A 24,846-nucleotide genomic window follows, 5' to 3' on the forward strand; every position below is an offset into this window, starting at 1 on the left:
TAACATTATTGATGCTTAACACTCCACTGCGACTGATGTCCAACACAAAGCCTCTGTCCAATTTTCGGCGACTGTTGCGTACACTTTCCTGTTGCAGACTATCCTTTACAGCTTGCAATACCTGATCCGTACGTTCATCTTCATTTTGTTGCTGACTGGCATTTTGTGCTTGTAAAAATCTTTGCCTACGCTGGGCACGCCGGCTATTATGTATACGTTCACCCGAGGGTGAAAAATCTTTGCCTAAATGTGGTGATTTTGGTATGCCATCTGGCAGTTTATAGGACTCCACTTTTTCTTCTGCTTCTTCTGTTGGGGCGGCAGCATTTAAAACTTCCTTATCATCCAAGTTGGTGATGTCGGCTAGCTCTCTTAGTGAGTGATTCGATTTGCCCACTTCATCTAAGTTATCACGACTAAGATTGGATTTAGGTGTTAGAACATCTACTGGCGTTGAGCTAATGCTGCCTCCTATATAGTTTTCTATATCGTAGAGCAATTGCTGAGGTACTGGTTGATTGGTAGACACCTGAGTGTGTAAACTTTCTAGCCAAATTTCGAGCGTTTCGAAAGGGGGTCTGAAAATGTTCAATAAAAAAAAATTATAGAATTTTGAAATTTCGAAATAAAGTTCGAATTTGTTGTTGTTGTTTACTGTTAAAAACTTTGATTTAAGTATAAAATTATTCAATATTTTCAGTTTTATAACATTTTGAGACAAATTTTGTAATTTCGAAATTAAGTTCGAATTTTCGAACATGCTTGAAATCGGTTAAAAAGGTGATTTATTATTAAAAACTTCAATTTAGTAAGAAAAGTGTAAAATAATTTGTCTTTTAAGACATTTTGGGAAAAATTTTGAAATTTCGAAATTAAGTTCGAATTTTCGAACATGCCTAAAAACGCCTAAAAATGTGATTTACTCTTAAAGAATTGGATTTCAGTATAAATTTTTCAATAATTTCACTTTTAGAACATTTTGGCACAAATTTAGAAATTTCGAAATTAAGTTGGAATTTTCGAACATGACTTAAATCGGTTAAAAAGGCAATTTATTACTAAAAACTTCGATTTAGTAATAAAATTTCAATATAATTTGACTTTCAAAATATTTTGTGCAAATCTTTAAATTTCGAAATTAAGTTTGAATTTTCGAACATGCCTAAAACCGTCTAAAAGTGTAATTTACTCTTAAAGAATTGGATTTAAGTATAAATTATTTCACTTTTAGAACATTTTGGTACAAAATTTTGAAATTTCGAAATTAAATTCGAATTTTCGAATATGACTTAAACCGCCTAAAAATGTGATTTACTCTTAAAGAATTGAATTTAAGTATAAATTGTATGAATTATTTCACTTTAAGAACATATTGGTACAAATTTTGAAATTTCGAAATTAAATTCGAATTTGCGAACATAACTTAAAACGGTTAAAAAGGCGATTTACTCTTAAAGAATTGGATTTGAGTATAAATTTTATCAATAATTTCACTTTTAGAACATTTTGGAAACAATTTCGAAAATTCGAAATTAAATTCGAATTATATTAACTAATATACATTAATCTTCGAACTCACCTTCTATCCGGATTTAGATCACAGCATAGGAAAGCAATTTTATAAAAAGCTTCTGGACATTGATAGCAAAACTTTTCGCGAAATACCTTTTGATTTAAGCCAAAATCATGGGTACGAGGTAAAAAATCTGGATCGGCCTGGACACGACCTATAATCTATGAAAATACAAAGCAATTAAAACATTCGAAAATATATTTCAAGGTTTTAACTTACCTCACACAACATTATGCCAAACGAGAAAATATCCACCTTTTCATCATAAATAAAACCCTTCATCATTTCGGGAGCCATCCAATAGGGATTACCCACTACGGTGTAACGTTGTCGTCGCAATCTACTTTTACTGCGACCCATCGAACCATTATTGTTGGGAGTGTTATTGTTGGCGGAGTCGTCTGTTTTTTGTTGACTCGATTTACCACCACCTTCCTGGGAACTAGATCTTTCGGAGGACTGCCATTTCTCGCTATATCTACTGCTGAGAGAAGTGTTTATGATCCTAGCCAAACCAAAGTCTGCCACTATAATGGTTTTATCTTCTTTAACCAAACAATTAAGAGAATTCAAATCACGATGTATGATATTTTTGGAATGTAAATAAGACATGCCACAGGCTATATCCTTGGCAAAGGAAATACGTTCTGGCCAGGTCAAAGGTAAGCCGGAATCATGTAATAGTTCTTTTAGAGAACCACCTGCCACATATTCAGTAACCAAATGTAAACGTTTCTCTTTGTAAAGGACCCCTATGAACTTTAAAACATTTTTATGATTCAAAGACTTGAGAACGGCCACTTCTTTAAGGAAATTCAATTGAGCTGTTTCTTCTACGCGATGTAATTCCTTTAAAACCATTACCTCCTTGGTAATGCGATGCGTAACTTTAAATACCTGGCCAAAGAAACCTTTACCCAATAACTCGCCTATCACCAAGTCCGAAGGACGAAATACTCTTTGAGGTTTCTGCTCTACACGAAACGAAGTGGTGCGTGTTAAATCATACATGCGATCGGTATGAGCTGTATGCTGATCTCCCATTAACTTCGACATACTAGAACATCTTTCTTTACCTCTAAAAGACATGGAGGTGGAATTGTTCTTATCCTGCTGCTGGTTATTGTTATTAATACAGGCTGCCTTATTGCGCAATTGACGTGTCTTAGTGCCACTTATATAGCCCTCATCTTTACGTTTATAAATACGGTCCTTATCCTGTTTGGTAAGACGTGTGGGTGAACCATCTTTGTTTTGTAAAGGACTAGTTGTAGGGGTAGTGGCTGTGGTAGTGGCTGTGGTAGTGTTGGTAGTACAACTGCCACCACTGTCATAGTTACGACCAAAAACTTCTACACTAGAGGCGGAGGTAGCCAAAGGTAGTGACACCTCACTGGTTACCTTTTTAATATCCACATGACTGCAACTGCGACACACTTGTATGGGATCATGCTCCACCGTTAACTGCAAGATTTCCGTACTTCTTATCATTTTATCAATTTGTTCTATGGAATTATCACTAATCGGAGTGCCATTCACTTCCAATATACGATCGCCCACATGAAGATTAGTAAGATTAACATCAATTCTATTTATTAAGGAAACAAAACAAAGACAAAAAATAAATAAAAATCTTAAATAAATTCAAAAGAAGAACTATTTTTTTTTATTTGATATAAGTTAGTAATTTATTTATTACCTATAAGACCCACAACACTGATCGATTATCGAGGTTATTAGGGAGAAAACGTATTTGCCAATACGTCCATACACTCTACACATGAATCTTTAGTTTTTTTTTTTTATTTTTGATTTTGGATGGTTAGATGGATGGTTGTTTGGATGAATGTTTTAAGGCGCAAGTGAAGTAAGTAGTAGTAGTAGTAGAGTTTTATTTTTAATAACAAATTCACCCATAAAGTAACGTTTGCGTTTGTTTTTTTGTTATAAAAAAAGAAGAAAAAAGAATGAGTGAGTTTTGTTGCGTTAGTAAGTTAAGGGTGATGATGAAAATGTTTAAATATAAATGTTATTAGTAATACAAACTACAATTAAATTATAAATATTTTTATTTTTAATTGTTATTGTTTTCCACTTAGAAATCTACTTATTGTTATTGTACGTTGATCATTATATTATACATATTATAAATATACAATAAATAATCATAGATTTTGATTTCGTCAAAGGTCTTTTGAGTTACTGATAAGCGGTAAGTAATGTAAACAATATGATGACCACACCAAAAGGTAAGGTAGGTAATAGAGTAATAGAAAACGGAATAAAGGAATGTTTATTTTTAGAAGAATTAATCAAGATACTTCAATGAAGCGAAAAAGTTAGGAATAGAAATCACAAATAACTAGAATTGCCTTTAGATAATGAATAGTCTTAAGAAACTCACCACAGGATGTCTTAAAAAGGAACTTCTCTAACTAAAACTGTTTCAAGAAAATATTTCTTTAAAGAACATTGTTAAACGAACATTTTTTAAAGAAGAAACGCTCTAGAGAAGACAATATTCTAAAGAGAACTGTATTTGAACAAACTTACTAACTAACTAACTAACTAACTAACTAACTAACTAACTAACTAACTAACTAACTAACTAACTAACTAACTAACTAACTAACTAACTAACTAACTAACTAACTAACTAACTAACTAACTAACTAACTACTAACTAACTAACTAACTAACTAACTAACTAACTAACTAACTAACTAACTAACTAACTAACTAACTAACTAACTAACTAACTAACTAACTAACTAACTAACTAACTAACTAACTAACTAACTAACTAACTAACTAACTAACTAACTAACTAACTAACTAACTAACTAACTAACTAACTAACTAACTAACTAACTAACTAACTAACTAACTAACTAACTAACTAACTAACTAACTAACTAACTAACTAACTAACTAACTAACTAACTAACTAACTAACTAACTAACTAACTAACTAACTAACTAACTAACTAACTAGCTAACTAACTAACTAACTAACTAACTAATTAACTAGCTAACTAACTAACTAACTAATTAAACAAACTTCTTTTTTAAACAAAGCCTTTCTTTTAGTACAAACTTCCTTTTAGTACATAACACAGTTTTAGAAAAAAAGTTATGTTTAGTTCAAAACTCCAGTTAACAGAGCACAGTTTTAGTACAAAATCTAGCATTTAGAACACAACAGTTTTTAGTACCAATCCAATTTTATACCAATTTTAGTACAAAAATTATGTTTTCAATAAAAAAATCAGTTTTTAGTACAAAATTCTGTTTATAGTAAAACTCTCTTTTTAGTACAAAACTCCGTTATTACTATATAGCACACCTTTTAGAACAAAACTATATCTTAAGAGCAAAAAAACCGCTTTTAGTACAATTTTTACAACAATGTTTTGTTTTTAGTACAAAAATCTGTTTTAATACAAAATTAAATTTTTAGAACAAAACATTGTATTAAGAAAAAAAAATCAGTTTTTAGTACAATTTTTACAACAATGCTTAGTTCTTAGTACAAAACTCTGTTTTAGGACAAAACTCAGTTTTTAGTACAAAACTCGGTTTTTTGTGCAAAACTTGGTTTTTAGTGCAAAACTTGGTTTTTAGCGCAAAACTCAGTTTTTAGTACAAAACTCAGTTTCTAGTACAAAACTCAGTATTTAGTACAAAACTAACTTTTTAGTACAAAACAAAGTTTTCAGTACATAACATACACCTTTTAGTACACAACTTAGGTTTTAGTATGAAACACAGCTGTAAATTCAAATACAGTTTTAAGTACAAAACTCAGTTTTTAGAACAAAACTTTTTCTTAAGATCGCAAATAAATTTTTAGAACGAAACCAAGTTTTTAAAACAATGCTTTCTTTTTAGTACTTAAGACAGCTTTAAGTATAAAACGAACTTTTTAATAAAAGTCATTTTTAGTACATAACTAAGTTTTTACCAAGCTCAGTTTTTGAATCAGATTTTTAACAAAAAACTTAGTTTTTAGTTTTACAGACAAGGCTAATTTTTGTGCAAAAGAACTTTTTTTAGTAAAAAACTAAATTTTTAGTAAAAAACTAAGATTTTAGTACAAAATTAGATATCTAGCGTAAAACTGGTTTTACTACCAAGTTCAATTTTTAATACAAAACTTAATTCTTAGTTCTAAATCTCCGTTTTAGTACCAATTTCGAATTTCGACATACATATATCGGAATGTAACTAAACTTAACTTCGACAAAAGTTAAATTTAATCATTTAATCCTTTAGATACTTTAGTAATACCTTTGCAGTTTTCGATTACTGTCAAAATCTTTATTTCCAGATATTATATCTGAAAATTTTAAAACATATTCACAATAGTTTCCTTTTTTAATTAATTAACAAAATTGCTTTTAATTCACTTTCTTTATAAAGTTGATTCACTCAACTCTGTAGTTTTACTACATTGAGTTTCTTCTTCAGGAATTTTTTGTTTCAATAGCACAAATTTTTTGTAAAATAATTATCTTATCATTTAGTGGAAGAAAAGTAAATTCCTTTAAAATTGATTGGCAGCAAACTTGCAGTAAAAAAAGAAATAATAATAACAATGCCTATTAACAAACACAATACATACATATTTAGCAAGGTATTTGAGTTTTGTTGGAAGTCGGTAATTGTACTTTTTAAGATAAAAGACTCATACAGTAGAATTGTTATACTAACAATAATAATTAACAATAAGACCAGAAAGGAAATCATAAATTTCCGGGCCTTATTTATTATATAGTTAAGACTATAGTCTAGTATATGGTTCAGACTATAGTCTAATCTACGTTCCAGACTATAGTCTAGTCTACGTTCCAGACTATAGTCTAGTCTATAGTTGAGACTATAATCTAGTCTATAGTCCAGACTATAATCTAGTCTATAGTCTAGTCTATAGTCCAGACTATAATCTAGTCTATAGTCCAGACTATAGTCTATTCTATAGTCCAGACTATAGTCTATTCTATAGTCCAGACTATAGTCTAGTCTATAGTCCAGACTATAGTCTAGTCTATAGTCCAGACTATAGTCTAGTCTATAGTCCAGACTACAGTCTATTATATAGTCCAGACTACAGTCTATTCTATAGTCCAGACTATAGTTTATTCTACAGTTCAGACTATAATTTATTCTATAGTCCAGACTATAGTTTATTCTATAGTCCAGACTATAGTTTATTCTATAGTCCAGACTATAGTTTATTCTATAGTCCAGACTATAGTTTATTCTATAGTCCAGACTATAGTCTATTCTATAGTCCAGACTATAGTCTATTCTATAGTCCAGACTATCGTCTATTCTATAGTCCAGACTATAGTCTATTCTATAGTCCAAACTATAATCTATTCTATAGTCCAGACTATAGTCTATTCTATAGTCCAGACTATAGTCTATTCTATAGTCCAGACTATAGTCTATTCTGTAGTCCAGACTATAGTCTATTCTGTAGTCCAGACTATAGTCTATTCTATAGTCCAAACTATAGTCTATTCTATAGTCCAGACTATAGTCTATTCTATAGTCCAGACTATAGTCTATTCTATAGTCCAGACTATAGTCCAGACTATAGTCTATTCTATAGTCCAGACTATAGTCTATTCTATAGTCCAGACTATAGTCTATTCTATAGTCCAGACTATAGTCTATTCTATAGTCCAGGCTATAGTCTATTCTATAGTCCAGGCTATAGTCTATTCTATAGTCCAGACTATAGTCTATTCTATAGTCCAGACTATAGTCTATTCTATAGTCCAGGCTATAGTCTATTCTATAGTCCAGGCTATAGTCTATTCTATAGTCTATTCTATAGTCCAGACTATAGTCTATTCTATAGTCCAGACTATAGTTTATTCTATAGCCCAGACTATAGTCTATTCTATAGTCCAGACTATAGTCTATTCAATAGTCCAGAATATAGTCTACTCTACAGTCCAGACTATAGTCTATTCTATAGTTCAGATTATAGTCTATTCTATAGTTCAGATTATAGTCTATTCTATAGTTGAGACTATTGTCTATTCTATAATCCAGACTATAGTATATTCTTTAATCCAGATTATAGTCTATTCAATAGTCCAGACTATAGTACAGGCTATAGACTATTCTATAGTCCAGACTATAGTACAGGCTATAGGCTATTCTATAGTCCAGTCTATAGCTATTAGTTGCTAATGGAATTTAATTAAAATGAATCGTAATTTTTTAAAATAAAATGAAAATTTTAGTACGTGCTGTATTGGATTTTAGTATCCTTGCTAATGTAACATACAATTAGAAAGCATATCTAAGGGAATGTTAGTTTGGCGGGGAACGGGAGGCTAAGCGTCTAAAACTAACACTTACTCAGATATACGTATAGCAGGACACAAATCACTAGAGCTACCGCCGGCCAAAAGACCTTTGCCACTCATATAATCTAAATGTGAGATGGACGAAGCTGATGAAGCATTTGTATAAATAGAAGAATTCCAATTGTCGCCACTTAAATGATGACCAGCAGCAGCAGCAGCAGCAGTTGTGGCATTGCAAGACGTTGAGCCATCAATATTATCTACCGATAAACGTAAACTGGTGGTTATATCTTTGGGTATTTCCACCAAACGTATGGAATGTAAAGGCTTAACGAGGCCATCTATAGAATTATTTTCAGTATAAAGAAGTTTTCTATAGCAGACATCGCAATACAGCTTAGAGCGCTCTAATAAAGCAAAGGCTTCACCATAACCAATAAACGAAGAACACTGCGAACAACAAAAACATTCCGGATGAAATTTATGATCTCCCGCCACCATTACGGGTCCGGAAATAACATCACTACACTGTTGGCAAGCCTCACCAAAACGCTGATAGTAATGATCCCGACAAAATAGTAAACCATCCTTTTCAAAATACCAATTGTGTAAATGATGATCACACACTGAACAGCGGAAACAATCAGCATGCCATTCCTGGCCTAAGGCAACCACACAATCCTCTTCTCGGGAGGAGAGTAACTCATTAAGACAACCCGCACAAGTGGTAGTTAAACGGGGTAAACTTTGTGAGTTGGTGTTGTGGTTTGAAGGAGATTTTGTTGTTTTATTCGGGGAGGACATGGCGACAATGTCCTCTTTGCAGGCTGAACAAAATTTATTTATTTTCTTTTAACTATAATTAAAAAGTCATCAAAACAATAGTATAGGAAGAGAATGTGAAAAAAATATAAAAAGAGAAAAATGGCAAAAAAAAAAGACAGAGAGAAAGAGAAATAAACAATAAAAAAACACATAATTAAGTATCAATTACCATTGATATTGTAAATACAAAAACAATTTAATATAACTACAACTCCATTAACAACAAAAACAAATAAATAAGACACAAATTTATTTTTGTTTAATGAATCATCCAAATCAATCACTTTAACACACACTCATACAAACAAACAAAATAAACAAAAAATTTACATAAAAAAACATGCACAATCAAACATATAATAAACAAAACTTAATAATTTTTAACATTTACCTTTTAAACAAACTTAAATATAAATAAAACACTTAAAAAAACACACAATAACTTAGGAAAAAACATAAAATATTTTAGAAAAATTGCCTTGAATTAAACTGATGTTGCAACCCACGCATGTTTTGTTTCTATGTAATTCTGTTCATTAATTTCAATTATTTTTACACGTTCTTTAGGTTTTATGCATTTAAATTCTATAAATTTTTATTATTTAAAGTGGATTTCATAAAATTATTAACACTTGTTGGTAAATTAAACAATTTTTACTACATTTTTTAAGGAAAATTACAAAACTTTTCTCTTCTCTGCTGTCTGTCGTTCGTCTTCAATTAAGGAATGTCGTTTTATTAAGTTGCCAGCCTAAGAAAATAGCAATAACAATAAAATAAGTTGGCAATACTACACAAACAAAACAAATGTCATAAAACAGCTGTGTAAGAAAAAACAAAAACAATTTGCTTTAGGTGAAGTAAATATTTACATTTTGTTTTTGTTTTTGCATATTTTTATTGCATTTAGTATACAAATTACTTTTTTGTTAGTATTTCATTTTTAAAAGGAAAATTGTCGTGGGAATTTTGTTTAAATGAGTGTTTTGTTTCGCAGTTTAAATAGTGGGTTTTCCACTAAACGTGAAAATGCCATTAAGGAGGCCATTTTAGAGGCTTTAAAGGAAAATGTTAAAGAAATTGATTATGAAGTGCAAGAAAATGCTAAAGGTTAGTTGAAAGGGGTTACACCCCTTGAAGAAATGACGTTGTTTTTGTTATGGTTAATTAATGTGTATATATTTTGTAGAATATCTGGAGCTGTGTGAAAGTACCAGTTCATTGTCCACTACCTTAGAGGCTATATTTTTGCATGGTTTAAAGGATTCATTTCTATGGCAAACTTTGAATATTATTGCCGGAGATGTGGAAAGAAGGCCGGATCCCAGTTTTTGGTCTCCCATAATGGTGTTTATGCACAAGGAGGTTATAGAGCAGGTAATAGAAATGAAAAATATAAATTTCTCAAAAATATTTAGATATTTGAAAATTTTCTAGAGATTTAAGGAAAATGAAGTAAATTTAGTTTGAATCCTTTCTGTTGTCTTCCAGATAACCACTTTATCGCAAATCACTTCTGAAATAGGACAATGTCGTGCTTGGATACGTTTATCGCTCAACGATTGCTTACTTTCTTCTTATCTCAATAATATGTGTAAAAATTCTTCTTCCCTTTCTCCCTACTACAAAAAATTTGCCTTTATGAAAGACTCCAAACGTTTGGAAACAGCAGCCGCCCTCTTGAATACCCTAGAAGCTAAGGGGCAATTTAAATTACCCTTCAATTCCAGCCTTTTAAATCAATGGCCCGATTATGCTTTACAATTGTCGGGCCTCTGGACTCCCACTTTAAAATCTTGTCCCATTGCAAGTGGTTTAGATATAGCGGGTTCTTTGGCTGAGGAAACAAGAGCCATACCTTTGCCTCAGCCAGTGCGCACTAATGAATTGTTTTCCGAGTCCATAGCTAACAGTCCTTTTCGTAGGACAGATAATTTTCCGGTGGATGATTTGAATACACGCATAAATATAGATTTATTTTTACAAAAAGTCGATGAAATGGAAGAAGATGAAACATTGGAAGCCGGAACAATTGTTAAAGATAAAATGGCGGAAAACAATGAAGAAGAAGGCGTCAAGGCTAAGGAAGAAGAAATAAAGGATACGGATAATATGGAAAATGTTGTAAGTGGTGGTAATTCTTTAAGTAATCTTATGCAAAAGTCCTGGTGTTCGGATGTCAGCAGTGCAGAGAGAAGCAGTTTAGATGAAAGGGAACGTGTTAATCCCTTTCAAAGATCTTTGAGTTTAACCAGCTCAGCCAGTTCTTTGCGTTCTCCAATGGGTGATAGATGTAGCTATAATACTTTACTGCGTAAACATGAACGTCAGCGTGAAATCGATTGGACGGAAGTGTGGGAAAAGTTTTTACTACAAAACACCACTACTTTATCCCAGTCACAAACGACTTTACATAATGAGGAGGGGGCGGACAAACAAGAAGGAGAAGATAATTTAGATACCGAATCCAATGCCAGTAAATCTGATTTTGAATTAGTTTCCGGCAGTGCCATAGAAAAGTTTGATATAGAAGAATTACAAGAAATGGTGGAACAATTATGTAAATTAGCCCGTGAGCCGGGCTTGGATGCCCAGGGTTTTCTATGTAAATCCTGTCAACATCCTTTGGGTATAGGTTATTCCAATTTTAGGTGAGTTTTATTTGGAAAAATAAGACATTTTTGATTAAAAACAAAATTTAACATTGTAGAGTATGCGCCTTTAGTGGCAATTATTATTGTGATAATTGCATGGATATAGAGCCGTTATTAATACCAGCCAAGATTATATACAACTGGGATTTTCGTAAATATAATGTTTCCAAAAAGGCCGCCTCATTTTTGGCGGAATTTCGCAGCCAGCCCTTTATAGATTTGCAGGTTTGTATAGAAACTTAACAATAACACTAGAGTCGTTAAAAAGTTTATAATTCTAGATCTTAAACCCCGATATTTATAATGCCTCTGAGGCTATGGCAGAACTGCAAGCCTTGCGCATACGTCTCAACTTTATACGAGCCTATCTCTGCACTTGTAGCCCCAAAAGTTTTGAAGAATTGCAGCGTCAATTTTTTGGCAAAGAGTATTTATACGAGCATATACATCAGTATTCCATAAGTGATTTAGCCATGATCCAGAGAGGTACATTGTATCAGCAATTACACAAGGCTTTTAAACTGGGCGAAGCTCATATTTTAAAATGTGCTCTATGCAGTTATAAGGGATTTATCTGTGAAATATGCAATAGTTCACGCATATTGTATCCTTTCCATATAGAAACTACTTTTAGGGTGAGTTTAGCTTTAGCTAAAAGTTAATATTTTCATTAATTTTATTTATCAATAGTGTTCACCTTGCGGTGCGGTATTCCATGCCGACTGTTTAAATGAAAAACAACCCTGTCCCAAATGTGAAAGACTTCGTAAACGTGTCTGTACTATTACCCCTGAGGTGGAGGAGAATAAACAGGAGATTTTGGATTAAAGACTAGTTATGTTAAAGAAAGGACATTTTATTTATATTTTATAATATATTTATATTAACCTAGTATATGTTTATTAAGCTTTAAATATATATTAACGTAAAATATATAACAATAAACGCTAGCAGCAGATTGAAAAGCTTTTTTGGTAGAAAATAAAGAAAATTAAATGATTAAAAAGAAAATGAAGGTTTACAATTATTTTTCTGTAAGAATTTGAATGTTTTTTTCCATCGTCATCAGGTAAGTTCAAATTATCTCTCAAAATTTGCTTTAAAAAAGAAAATAATCATTTTTAACCTCAAAATTTTTTTTCACGCAGGTATTTTCCATTATCAAATGCAAAAATTAGCAAAAATTTCGAAATGTAATCGAAATTAATTATTTTAATTAATTATTTAATTTTATTTAATAAAATTATATTACCTATGTATCCACTACTATTAAACAAATCTATGCAAATTTTTGTTATTAATTTTGCTTTCGGTTTTATAAAACTTGTGCTAAAGTACACATTTATCCTTTTAGAATATGTTTTTCCAAGAATATTTTATTAAAATTATTTAACTCACTTAATTTTTCCTATTTTAAAACTCTTACATTAATAATTTTCCAAAAAATTACTTTTTTATAATCAATAAGTGCGGGTGTACTCCCGCCTTTTAAAATATTACTAAAAATAACGTTATACTTTGTTCAGCGTTGCCAACTTACTGCTGGAAGTATATGTATGGTAAGTCAACGCTAATACCTAAACAGTGATAGCAACTTAGCTAATTTAGATGTAACTTTGGCGTTTTTAAGAAAATTTACAAATATTAATGAATAATGTTATTGAGGTGGGTAAATGAATGTCCGCCATTTACTTTCATATACATGTTGTGGCCTCCGGTATGTTAATGTTCTCGTCGTTAGACCGGAGGTTATGGGTTCGATTCCTACATAAGACACTGGTAAAGGAGACAAGCCCGATAGAGACCTAACCACAAAGTACCCTGTGACCTAACGAACGAATAAACTAACTAAGTAACTATGGTTCTTCAGTGTGCACCAATTTTGACATACAATGCCAGCTTTGAAGTTGTCTTCCAAGTCTGGAATTTCACGTATATATATCTATCTATCTATCTATCTATCTATCTATCTATCTATCTATCTATCTATCTATCTATCTATCTATCTATCTATCTATCTATCTATCTATCTATCTATCTATCTATCTATCTATCTATCTATCTATCTATCTATCTATCTATCTATCTATCTATCTATCTATCTATCTATCTATCTATCTATCTATCTATCTATCTATCTATCTATCTATCTATCTATCTATCTATCTATCTATCTATCTATCTATCTATCTATCTATCTATCTATCTATCTATCTATCTATCTATCTATCTATCTATCTATCTATCTATCTATCTATCTATCTATCTATCTATCTATCTATCTATCTATCTATCTATCTATCTATCTATCTATCTATCTATCTATCTATCTATCTATCTATCTATCTATCTATCTATCTATCTATCTATCTATCTATCTATCTATCTATCTATCTATCTATCTATCTATCTATCTATCTATCTATCTATCTATCTATCTATCTATCTATCTATCTATCTATCTATCTATCTATCTATCTATCTATCTATCTATCTATCTATCTATCTTCTATCTATCTATCTATCTATCTATCTATCTATCTATCTATCTATCTATCTATCTATCTATCTATCTATCTATCTATCTATCTATCTATCTATCTATCTATCTATCTATCTATCTATCTATCTATCTATATATCTATCTATCTATATCTATCTATCTATCTATCTATCTATCTATCTATCTATCTATCTATCTATCTATCTATCTATCTATCTATCTATCCATCCATCCATCCATCCATCTATCTATCTATCTATCTATCTATCCATCTATCTATCTATCTATCTATCTATCTATCTATCTATCTATCTATCTATCTATCTATCTATCTATCTATCTATCTATCTATCTATCTATCTATCTATCTATCTATCTATCTATCTATCTATCTATCTATCTATCTATCTATCTATCTATCTATCTATCTATCTATCTATCTATCTATCTATCTATCTATCTATCTATCTATCTATCTATCTATCTATCTATCTATCTATCTATCTATCTATCTATCTATCTATCTATCTATCTATCTATCTATCTATCTATCTATCTATCTATCTATCTATCTATCTATCTATCTATCTATCTATCTATCTATCTATCTATCTATCTATCTATCTATCTATCTATCTATCTATCTATCTATCTATCTATCTATCTATCTATCTATCTATCTATCTATCTATCTATCTATCTATCTATCTATCTATCTATCTATCTATCTATCTATCTATCTATCTATCTATCTATCTATCTATCTACAAGAATTTCCAAACTCTTCAAATTTTTACATTTAAACATAATATGGCATCTTTTATTTTTTCATTAAAATTAATAATTACAAACTATTTACAAATACAATTAAATTTAGACAGTGTTTTTTTTTTTCTATTATTTACATCAATCAGGTACAATTACTTAAATTATTTACTTTTTATAATAATTACTTCCATTTACGCTCTAGATTCTGTAGCATTCAAACCAATATTCCTTAAAGTGCGTTTTAAAACGTTTCCAAAATAATTTCCTCTCCTCCGGTTGTATGTGACGTTTACCTTTACCTCCTGGCCATTTAATATAGGTCTTAACATCCATTAAATATTGCAGATTTTTAGGTCTTTTACTGCGTGGTATTTCCTCTAGAAAAACTAATATCAAATGATCTTTATTCAGATCAAATATACGATGTTGAGCTAATTGCATTTCAAATTGACACCAGTGACTGAGTAAAAAGTTGGAAGAGATAATAAGCATTAGAGCTTTGGAACGTTCCATGCAGGAGACTATATTATCAAGTATGGTAACACCAATTTGAAAGTCACGTTCGTGTAGGCAAATAGAAATATCACCAGTGTCTTCGACATTAGGCATAAGTTCCTGGACAATCCAATCGCGATCACTTTGACAATAAGAAATGAAGATGTCATAAATCATATGAGGCTGTTGATCACATAAATTTTGAAATTTGTTGATATTTTCCTGGGAGACGGATGAAAGTAGAGCGGGCCGATTTAAGCGAGGAATAGTAGTAGTAGATATGCCAACGTTTCCAATACACCAGCAAGCATATGACGGTTATGGCGATTAAACTGCCTACAATGGCCATAACATAGGTGGTTAAGGAATCCAATTCTTCCACTATATCCTCCACCAAAGAAGTTCTCTGACAATTAAGTCTAATCAAAGTTTGTTTCTCGGTTTCATTGTAGCACCAATAGTGCTCCTCCTCATAGTCTAAAAGTTGTACTTTAACTAAAGAGCCATTTAGGCGTGCATCATAGTCGGCCGTGGTATTGTGATAATGATGGCAAATATTGGAGGCATTAAAAGTTCTAAGGGCATCGAGAATAAAACGCATTTTAGGTTTGCTTTTAAATTTATGAGTCGTGCTAAATTTTCTTGCAGATTGTCTAAGTTTTTCATAACTTTGCGACCATACCACCGAATGAACATCCAGATTCCGAAGACTGGTGTTGAGAAATAGTTTAGAATGTTCTAAAATATACTGTAAATCGTTGCTGGTAATATTAAGGGTGTTGTGAAGATCCTGCCAAAAATTCCCCTGACATTTGGCTTGTTTATTATTTGAGGCCGCTATATCTACTAGATCTCTTAAAAGGCAGTCACAGATAAAGTTATTATCGCCCAGACTTAAGTAAATTAAGTTGCTGAAATCTTTTAACATTTCCGAGGTGATGATATTTATATTATTATCTTTTAGGCTTAAAACACGCAGATTGGTATTATTAACAAAAACCTGGTTATACCAATTGCCCACTTGATTAGAGGTTAAATCCAAAACCTGTAACTGCTGGAGATTTTGAAAGTGTTCAAATGTCAGGGTGTTGATATTATTACCCGCCAAGGCCAAGAAACGTAAGTTATGTAAATGCTTTAACCAGGAAAGATCTTTTAGATTGGCCTTTTCAAAATATAAATACGATAAAGTTTTAGATAAATCCTCAAATACATCTTCCGTAATGCTAAAGGCAGCATGGGTATTACCCGATAAATCCAGGCCTATAAGGGAAGAATTTTTAAATATGCCATTGCCAAACACGGGAAAAGAGGTATAACACAAACTTAAGTATTTAAGATTAGGACCCAAATGAGTAAATGCTATGGCACTGCCTCGAGTCAATTTGGTGTGAGATAGATCCAGATATACTAAGTTGGGCAAATACTTAAAAGTATATTGTTGTATATTAACACCATAAATCAGTTTCATCACCGATTCTAGAGTGGGAGAAGCCACCAATTGATTCATGAAAGAGTCATAAACATTGGTAAACGATAGATCCAATACTTGCAAATTGGGGGTGTAATAGAACGTATCCGATTGTAGGGTTAACATTTTATTATAAGATATATAAAGATTTTTGAGATTTGTTAGATTTTGAAAGGCCATTTTACTGATAAATTCTATATCACAATTACTGATATCCAATTCCAATAGTTGAGGCATATAGGGAAAAGTGGCCCAGGCTATACCCTCCTGCGATTTGGTAAATAATTTACGGTTTTCTGGTAAATTTAATTCATCTTCCTCATTTAGCAGTAAACAGTGTAAATTACGATCTTCTATTTCCGAGGTTATATCCAGAAAGGGATTACCCTTTAAACTAAGATACTTTAAGGTATTAGACATTAGTTCCAAGGTGTTATAGGGCACATTGGTTAAATTATTAAAAGCTAAAGAGGCTGCCACCACATTTAAACTTTCTTTGTCTTTGTTAGAGGCCAGCATTAACTCCATTAACTCTTCGTCTTTGCTAATATTACGATAAGATAAATCCAATTGTTGCTGCTTGGTCAAGACCCTCAAATTTGTTTCTCTCAAAGTGCCATTGCCGTAAGACCACCATAATAGAGCCATTTTTAAAGAATCCAATAAACAGCTATTCTCTTCATTGGAAGTTTTTAATTTTACCAAAGAATTTTCCAGTAATTTCTCCTCCGTATCCCAGGTTACCCCAGGTGTAGCATAGGGAGTGGTATATTCAATATCTTGAGCTGTTACTATAGTCTCCTCCAAATGGCTTTGTGTCGCTAATTTCGCATTATTATGAAGATTAAAGTTATTATTGGCCCAGTTATCTTTATAAAAATTGTTGTTATTATCTTTAAATTGTGGGCTTATCGCGCTGGAGTTTATGCCCTTACAACTCAGACACCAGCACCATATTAATAATAGATTTATAATAGTTTTTATTTTAAATATTACAAACATATTTTGATTTATGTTTTAAAAACATTAATATTTAACTTTGCTCTTTTTCTATATCTTATTAAATATTCCACTAGAATTATATATTATTAAATTTCTATTAATTGTTACAGATTTGTTTATTTTTTTTATTATTATTTTCTAATTTCACTCTCTCTTTTTTGTCAAATTCTTTGTTTTTATATTTTCTCTTTTTATAGATAACCGTTAAAAATGTTTTAACCGATTTTTTGTATATAGTCTTTAACAATTGCCAACTGCCGAATTACTAAATATTGCTCAAATTTTATTTTGGTCAACTTTGGCAAAAACATTATTTGTAGGTAGTAGCTATTGGTAGCTTATCTTTATCAATTTGTTATAATGTTATTTGTTGTATTTACTTGATTTTTTTTATCAGTTTCTATATATATTTCTATTTAAACATACATACATATATGGGGGCTTATAAAACTATCCTTTTCTTTAAATTATCAAAAAACATATTTAATAATAATTACCTTACACTTAAGGAAATTTTGTTTCTATTAAAATAAAAAATTACCTTTAATAGTTATTTCCCCTTATTAACGATCATGGGGTTTCAATTAAGAGCTTAAATTTTTATTAATATTTTAAAATACTGGGGTGTTTTGCACTTCTTAAGATACCCTTTAACTACCTACACTAAACATAACATATTAGCCCTTTAAAAGTAACTTGTTTAGTCAGTTAGTTAGTTAGTTAGTTAATTAGTTAGTTAGTTAGTTACCCAGTAAAAAATTTTTAGACTTTAGGAAGCTAAAAAGGGAAGTAACTGCATCTGTATTCGCTTACTATTAAGCCTTACTGAGAAGCAGGAAATAAGGGAATACCAATGATAGGAGTAATTTTATAATGTAAGCTGAAAAAAATTAAAAGCTTACTACTATCCCTTACAGAGAAGCAGATTGTAAGTGAAGTATTTAAATAATATTTAAGCTTACTAGTGGGAATGCTTCCAAGTGGGAATTCGCTATATAAAAATCATGCCTTATCGAAGCAGGTTTGTAAGGGAGAAAATAGCTTCGTTCCCTTACAAACCTGCTTGCATGTAAGCTCCAATTTTTACTGGGTAGTTAGTTAGTTTAGTTAGTTAGTTAGGTAGTTAGTTAGTTAGTTAGTTAGTTAGTTAGGTAGTTAGTAGTTAGTTAGTTAGTTAGTTAGTTAGTTAGGTTTAGGTAGTTAGTTAGTTAGTTAGTTAGTTAGTAGTTAGTTAGTTGTTAGTTAGTTAGTTAGTTAGTTAGTTAGTTAGTTAGTTAGTTATTTTAGTTCGTTAGTTAGTTAGTTGTAGTTAGTAGTTAGTTAGTTAGTTAGTTAGTTAGTTAGTTAGTTAGTTAGTTAGTTAGTTAGTTAGTAGTTAGTTAGTTAGTTAGTTAGTTAGTTAGTTAGTTAGTTAGTTAGTTAGTTAGTTAGTTAGTTAGTTAGTAGTTAGTTAGTTAGTTAGTTAGTTAGTTAGTTAGTTAGTTAGTTAGTTAGTTAGTAGTTAGTTAGTTAGTTAGTTAGAGTTAGTTAGTTAGTTAGTTAGTAGTTAGTTAGTAGTTAGTTAGTTAGTTAGTTAGTTAGTTAGTTAGTTAGTAGTAGTTAGTTAGTTAGTTAGTTAGTTAGGTAGTTAGTTAGTTAGTTAGTAGTTAGTTAGTTAGTTAGTTAGTTAGTTAGTTAGTTAGTTAGTTAGTTAGTTAGTAGTAGTTAGTTAGTTAGTTAGTTAGTTAGTTAGTTAGTTAGTAGTTAGTTAGTTAGTTAGTTAGTTAGTTAGTTAGTAGTTAGTTAGTTAGTTAGTAGTTAGTTAGTTAGTTAGTTAGTTAGTTAGTTAGTTAGTAGTTAGTTAGTTAGTTAGTTAGTTAGTAGTTAGTTAGTTAGTTAGTAGTAGTTAGTAGTTAGTTAGTTAGTAGTAGTTAGTTAGTTAGTTAGTTAGTTAGTTAGTAGTTAGTTAGTTAGTTAGTTAGTAGTTAGTTAGTTAGTTAGTTAGTTAGTAGTTAGTTAGTTAGTTAGTTAGTTAGTTAGTTAGTTAGTAGTTAGTTAGTTAGTAGTTAGTAGTTAGTTTTAGTTGTAGTTAGTTAGTTAGTTAGTTAGTTAGTTAGTTAGTTAGTTAGTTAGTTAGTAGTAGTTAGTTAGTAGTTAGTTAGTTAGTAGTTAGTTAGTTAGTTAGTTAGTTAGTAGTTAGTTAGTTAGTTAGTTAGTTAGTTAGTTAGTTAGTTGTAGTTAGTAGTTAGTTAGTTAGTTAGTAGTTAGTTAGTTAGTTAGTTAGTTAGTTGTTAGTAGTTAGTTAGTAGTAGTTAGTTAGTTAGTAGTTAGTTAGTTAGTTAGTTAGTTAGTTAGTTAGTTAGTTAGTTAGTTAGTAGTTAGTTAGTTAGTTAGTTAGTTAGTTAGTTAGTTAGTTAGTTAGTTAGTTAGTTAGTTAGTAGTTAGTTAGTTAGTTAGTTAGTTAGTAGTTAGTTAGTTAGTTAGTTAGTAGTTAGTTAGTTCGTTAGTTAGGTTAGTTAGTTAGTTAGTAGTTAGTTAGTAGTTAGTAGTTAGTAGTTAGTTAGTTAGTTAGTTAGTTAGTTAGTTAGTGTAGTTAGTTAGTTAGTGTTAGTTAGTAGTTAGTTAGTTAGTAGTTAGTTAGTTAGTTAGTTAGTTAGTTAGTGTAGTTAGTTAGTTAGTTAGTTAGTTCGTGAGTAGTTAGTTAGTTAGTTAGTTAGTTAGTAGTTAGTTAGTTAGTTAGTTAGTTAGTTAGTTAGTTAGTTAGTTAGTAGTTAGTTAGGTTTAGTTAGTTAGTTAGTTAGTTAGTTAGTTAGTAGTAGTCGTGTTAGTTAGTTAGTTAGTTAGTTAGTTAGTTAGTTAGTTAGTTAGTTAGTTAGTAGTAGTTAGTTAGTTTAGTTAGTTAGTTAGTTACAAAGTATATTAATAAAGTAGCGACATCTCTTGTTGTACAACAACATCTACAACAACCACATGTTTTTGTTTTTGGAATAATTTAAGATTGTGTCAAGACTTAAAATTTCCTTGAACAACAATTGTGAACAAAACATTTTTAACCTAAAAAAGATTACTTTTAAGTTAAAATATTAACAATTTAATTATATTATTATCGTATTAGTACAATTTCTTACACTTTTAAACTAATTTAAAACCACTTTTAATTCACTTTTGTCAACTTTTCACAAATTTTAACAATAGCCAACACAATTTACAAATGGCGAACCGTTAAACAATGTTAACAATTTTCAAAACAAACTTTGACAATTTGCTTCATTTATCTAGTTTTAAAAAAAAATAGTCAGCTGTCAAGTGATGCTACTTTATTAATATTCCTTTGGTTCGTTAGTTAGTTAGTAGTTAGTTCGTTTTTAGTTAGTTAGTTAGTTAGTAGTAGTAGCTTAGTTAGTTAGTTGTAGTTAGGTTAGTTAGTTAGTTATTAGTTAGTCTAGTAGTTTTAGTTTAGTTAGTTAGTTAGTTAGTTAGTTAGTTAGTTAGTTAGTTAGTTAGTTAGTTAGTTAGATTAGTTAGTTAGTTAGTTAGTTAGTTAGGTAGTAGTTAGTAGTTAGTTAGTAGTTAGTTAGTTAGTTAGTTAGTTAGTTAGTTAGTTAGTTAGTAGTTAGTTAGTTAGTAGTTAGTTAGTAGTTAGTTAGTTAGTTAGTTAGTTAGTTAGTTAGTTAGTTAGTTAGTTAGTTAGTTAGTAGTTAGTTAGTTAGTTAGTTAGTAGTTAGTTAGTTAGTTAGTTAGTTAGTTAGTTAGTCGTTAGTTAGTTAGTTAGTTAGTTAGTTAGTGTTAGTTAGTTAGTTAGTTAGTTGTAGTTAGTTAGTAGTTAGTTAGTCTGTTAGTTAGTTAGTTCGTTAGTTAGTTAGTTAGTTAGTTAGTTAGTTAGTTAGTTAGGTAGTTAGTTAGTTAGTTAGTTAGTTAGTAGTTAGTTAGTTAGTTAGTTAGTTAGTTAGTTAGTTAGTTAGTTAGTTAGTTAGTTAGTTAGTTAGTTAGTTAGTTAGTTAGTTAGTTAGTTAGTTAGTTAGTTAGTAGTTAGTTAGTTAGTTAGTTAGTTAGTAGTTAGTTAGTAGTTAGTTAGTTAGTTAGTTAGTTAGTTAGTTAGTTAGTAGTTAGTTAGTTAGTTCAGTTAGTTAGTTAGTTAGTTAGTTAGTTAGTTAGTTAGTTAGTTAGTTAGTTAGTTAGTTAGTTAGTTAGTTAGTTAGTTAGTTAGTTAGTTAGTTAGTTAGTTAGTTAGTTAGTTAGTTAGTAGTTAGTTAGTTAGTTAGTAGTTAGTTAGTTAGTTAGTTAGTTAGTTAGTTAGTTAGTTAGTTAGTTAGTTAGTTAGTTAGTTAGTTAGTTAGTTAGTTAGTTAGTTAGTTAGTTAGTTAGTTAGTTAGTTAGTTAGTTAGTTAGTTAGTTAGTAGTTAGTTAGTAGTTAGTTAGTTAGTTAGTTAGTTAGTTAGTTAGTTAGTTAGTTAGTTAGTTAGTTAGGGTTAGTTAGTTAGTAGTTAGTTTAGTAGTTAGTTAGTTAGTTAGTTAGGTAGTTAGTTAGTTAGTTAGTTAGGTAGTTAGTTAGTTAGTTAGTTAGTAGTTAGTTAGTTAGTTAGTAAGTTAGTTAGTTAGTTAGTTAGTTAGTTAGTAGTTAGTTAGTAGTTAGTTAGTTAGTTAGTTAGTTAGTTAGTTAGTTAGTTAGTTAGTAGTTAGTTAGTTAGTTAGGTTAGTTAGTTAGTTGTAGTTAGTTAGTTAGTTAGTTAGTTAGTTAGTTAGTTAGTTAGTTAGTTAGTTAGTTAGTTTAGTTAGTAGTTAGTTAGTTAGTTAGTTAGTAGTTAGTTAGTTAGTTAGTTAGTTAGTTAGTTAGTTAGTTTAGTAGTTAGTTAGTTAGTTAGTAGTTAGTAGTTAGTTAGTTAGTTAGTTAGTTAGTAGTTATGTTAGTTAGTTAGTTAGTTAGTTAGTTAGTTAGTAGTTAGTAGTAGTTAGTTAAGTTAGTTAGTTAGTAGTTAGTTAGTTAGTTAGTTAGTTATGTTAGTTAGTTAGTTGTAGTTAGGTTAGTTAGTTAGTTAGTTAGTAGTTAGTTAGTAGTAGTTAGTTAGTTAGTAGTATTTATTTATGTTTAACTTAAACCTGGTTTCTGTGGCTGTCGCTTAACGCCTGCAGTTGCAATTCTAATCTTTTTGTTAAAACAGCTGTGTTTTTAACGGCAAGTTGCCACAACAGTTGGCAACGCAACAGTGGACTTTAGTACTTTTGCAGTGATCTCTTTTTTTGTTCAGTCAGTTGGGTTAATTGAGCGGAGAGGTAGATTTTTCTAATAAATTTAATCAAATACTTTGTAAAATTTTATTAAATTAATCTATTATTTTCTTACTTTTTTATGTTGAAAAACAGTGCTTAGTTGTGCCAATTTATTCTTGTAATTTATTAAGTTTGAAAAGTTATTGAAGTGTAAACAACAACAATATGTTCAGCAGCAATACAGCTCGTGGTTTATTGCGTACCAGTATCGTAAGTTTTTAATTTTTCCTAAGAGTAGCATGTGCAGGTTTTACTAATTAAGTGGTGATAAATTTATGTTTCCAATTTAATAGTTACACCGTTGCAAGAGCACCTTGGTAGTGGCCGAGCATAATAATGAGGTATTGAATCCTGCCACTTTGAATACTATTGCTGCCGCCAAGAAGATCGGTGGTGACGTCACAGTTTTGGTAGCAGGCACTAAGTGTGGTCCCGTAAGTTGATAAAAAAGACAGAAAAGCTAAAAGTTTGCATAACACCTAATGTGAAATGCGTTTGTTTGTGTGTGTGTGTTTGTTTTTTATAGGCCTCGGAAGCTGTAGCCAAAGTAGAAGGTGTTGCTAAAGTTTTGGTAGCCGAAAATGAAGCCTTCAAGGGTTTTACTGCCGAATCCTTGACTCCTTTGGTGGTGGCTGCCCAAAATCAATTCAAGTTCACTCACATTTTGGCTGGCGCCACTGCTTTTGGCAAAAATGTTTTGCCTCGCGTAGCTGCTAAATTGGATGTTTCTCCCATCTCTGAAATCATCGATGTTAAGAGTGAAGATACCTTTGTTCGCACCATTTATGCTGGTAATGCCATTATGACTTTGCGTTCCAAGGATCCTGTTAAGGTTATTACCGTTCGTGCCACCAACTTTGCTCCCGCTGCTGCCTCGGGCGGTAGTGGTGCTATTGAACAAGCTCCTGCCGGTGATTATGCCCAATCTTTGACTGAATTCGTTAGCCAAGAATTGACCAAGTCTGATCGTCCTGAATTGACCAGTGCCAAGGTAATCATCTCTGGTGGTCGTGGCTTGAAATCGGGCGACAACTTCAAATTGCTCTACGATTTGGCTGATAAATTCGGCGCTGCTGTAGGTGCCTCACGTGCTGCTGTCGATGCCGGCTATGTGCCCAATGACTTGCAAATTGGTCAAACTGGCAAAATCGTTGCCCCCGATCTATACGTTGCTGTTGGTATTTCTGGTGCCATTCAGCATTTGGCTGGCATGAAAGATTCTAAGACTATTGTGGCCATCAACAAAGACCCAGAGGCTCCCATCTTCCAAGTAGCCGATATTGGTTTGGTAGCTGATCTATTCAAGGCAGTTCCCGAATTAACTGGCAAATTGTAAATTGTACAAAAAAAAACAACATTAAACCCTCCAACAAGTTACAAACTTGTGGTCGATCGTAAAATTAACTCCTTGTGTTTTTTGTAGGCGCGGGGAGTGTGATTGGAACCAATAGTGCATTTAATTATGAATTAGCTAAAGTTTAAGTTTAATGAAAAACAAGTATAAGTTTTATTTTTTTTCATATTTTTCTATGCAAAAAATCATTACTAAAAGTGTGAATACTATATTTTTTATCACTTTAAGAATAAAAAAAAAAGCTTTTCAAAATCTTAAAAAGAAAACAAAAACAATTATACGATCGACCGACAGACTATTTCAATGTTTTTGCTATTGTTGTTTGTTCATAGTTATTTTATATTAAATCTATTCTTATCAATTGAATTTGTTGTTATATTACGCAAGCTTTGAAAGCGTTGTATGTTAATAAACTAAAACAGAGTTGCCTAGTGCCAAAGATTCGAAAAAAATGCGGGGATCTTTAAATGATAAATTCTTATGGTTATTAGTAAAGGCTTTTAGACTACAAAGTGATCTACTGTTTTACAGCCCAAACTATCAACTGATCTATAGTCAAGACTACAAACAGACTTTAGACTGATCTATAGTATAGTCTATGGTCCAGATTACAATCTAGTCTATAGTC

The 24,846-nt window shown here is 30.9% G+C and overlaps 4 protein-coding genes across 4 annotated transcripts; 2 read left to right on the forward strand and 2 right to left on the reverse strand.

Annotated features, from left to right (window-relative positions):
* Positions 1-4: 4 nt before the first annotated feature.
* Positions 5-9,448, reverse strand: LOC119610039 (LIM domain kinase 1; the record flags this gene model as incomplete). The annotated part of the gene is made up of 6 exons (XM_037965115.1): positions 9,116-9,448; positions 7,952-8,755; positions 3,273-3,359; positions 1,793-3,161; positions 1,580-1,734; positions 5-578 (listed from the first exon to the last, which is right to left on the reverse strand). Coding segments are annotated over exons 2-6 (2,937 nt in total), but the record flags the coding sequence as incomplete, so codon positions are not given.
* Positions 9,449-9,585: 137 nt separating this feature from the next.
* LOC119610037 (pleckstrin homology domain-containing family M member 1) lies at positions 9,586-12,351 on the forward strand. The gene is made up of 6 exons (XM_037965113.1): positions 9,586-9,834; positions 9,914-10,101; positions 10,216-11,375; positions 11,435-11,603; positions 11,660-12,013; positions 12,069-12,351. Exons 1-6 carry the CDS (start codon positions 9,702-9,704, stop codon positions 12,204-12,206), a joined length of 2,142 nt encoding a protein of 713 aa, XP_037821041.1. The 5' UTR covers positions 9,586-9,701; the 3' UTR covers positions 12,207-12,351.
* A 2,422-nt stretch (positions 12,352-14,773) lies between these two features.
* Positions 14,774-18,099, reverse strand: LOC119610041 (toll-like receptor 2). The gene is given in 3 exon segments (XM_037965117.1): positions 14,774-14,894; positions 14,896-15,390; positions 15,392-18,099. Coding segments are annotated over 3 exon segments (2,775 nt in total). The 5' UTR covers positions 17,618-18,099; the 3' UTR covers positions 14,774-14,840.
* A 4,640-nt stretch (positions 18,100-22,739) lies between these two features.
* On the forward strand, positions 22,740-24,516 carry LOC119610036 (electron transfer flavoprotein subunit alpha, mitochondrial). The gene is made up of 4 exons (XM_037965112.1): positions 22,740-22,867; positions 22,958-23,074; positions 23,158-23,298; positions 23,391-24,516. The coding sequence occupies exons 2-4, from the start codon at positions 23,030-23,032 to the stop codon at positions 24,198-24,200; spliced, it is 996 nt and encodes a 331-aa protein (XP_037821040.1). The 5' UTR covers positions 22,740-22,867; positions 22,958-23,029; the 3' UTR covers positions 24,201-24,516.
* Positions 24,517-24,846: the final 330 nt, after the last annotated feature.

Source organism: Lucilia sericata, unplaced genomic scaffold (assembly GCF_015586225.1).
Source record: "Lucilia sericata isolate MDLA Ls3-8-SP2 unplaced genomic scaffold, ASM1558622v1 Contig001106F_arrow, whole genome shotgun sequence".
Taxonomy (NCBI): domain Eukaryota; kingdom Metazoa; phylum Arthropoda; class Insecta; order Diptera; family Calliphoridae; genus Lucilia; species Lucilia sericata.

Excerpts from the sequence above, each read along its gene's own strand:
- LOC119610037 (XM_037965113.1), top strand. The coding sequence starts at position 9,702 with ATGAGTGTTTTGTTTCGCAGTTTAAATAGTGGGTTTTCCACTAAACGT. Across the intron at positions 10,102-10,215 it reads ACAAGGAGGTTATAGAGCAG|ATAACCACTTTATCGCAAAT; the intron begins GTAATAGAAATG and ends GTTGTCTTCCAG. Across the intron at positions 12,014-12,068 it reads ATATAGAAACTACTTTTAGG|TGTTCACCTTGCGGTGCGGT; the intron begins GTGAGTTTAGCT and ends ATTTATCAATAG.
- LOC119610036 (XM_037965112.1), top strand. The coding sequence starts at position 23,030 with ATGTTCAGCAGCAATACAGCTCGTGGTTTATTGCGTACCAGTATC. Across the intron at positions 23,075-23,157 it reads GTTTATTGCGTACCAGTATC|TTACACCGTTGCAAGAGCAC; the intron begins GTAAGTTTTTAA and ends CCAATTTAATAG. Across the intron at positions 23,299-23,390 it reads CAGGCACTAAGTGTGGTCCC|GCCTCGGAAGCTGTAGCCAA; the intron begins GTAAGTTGATAA and ends TGTTTTTTATAG.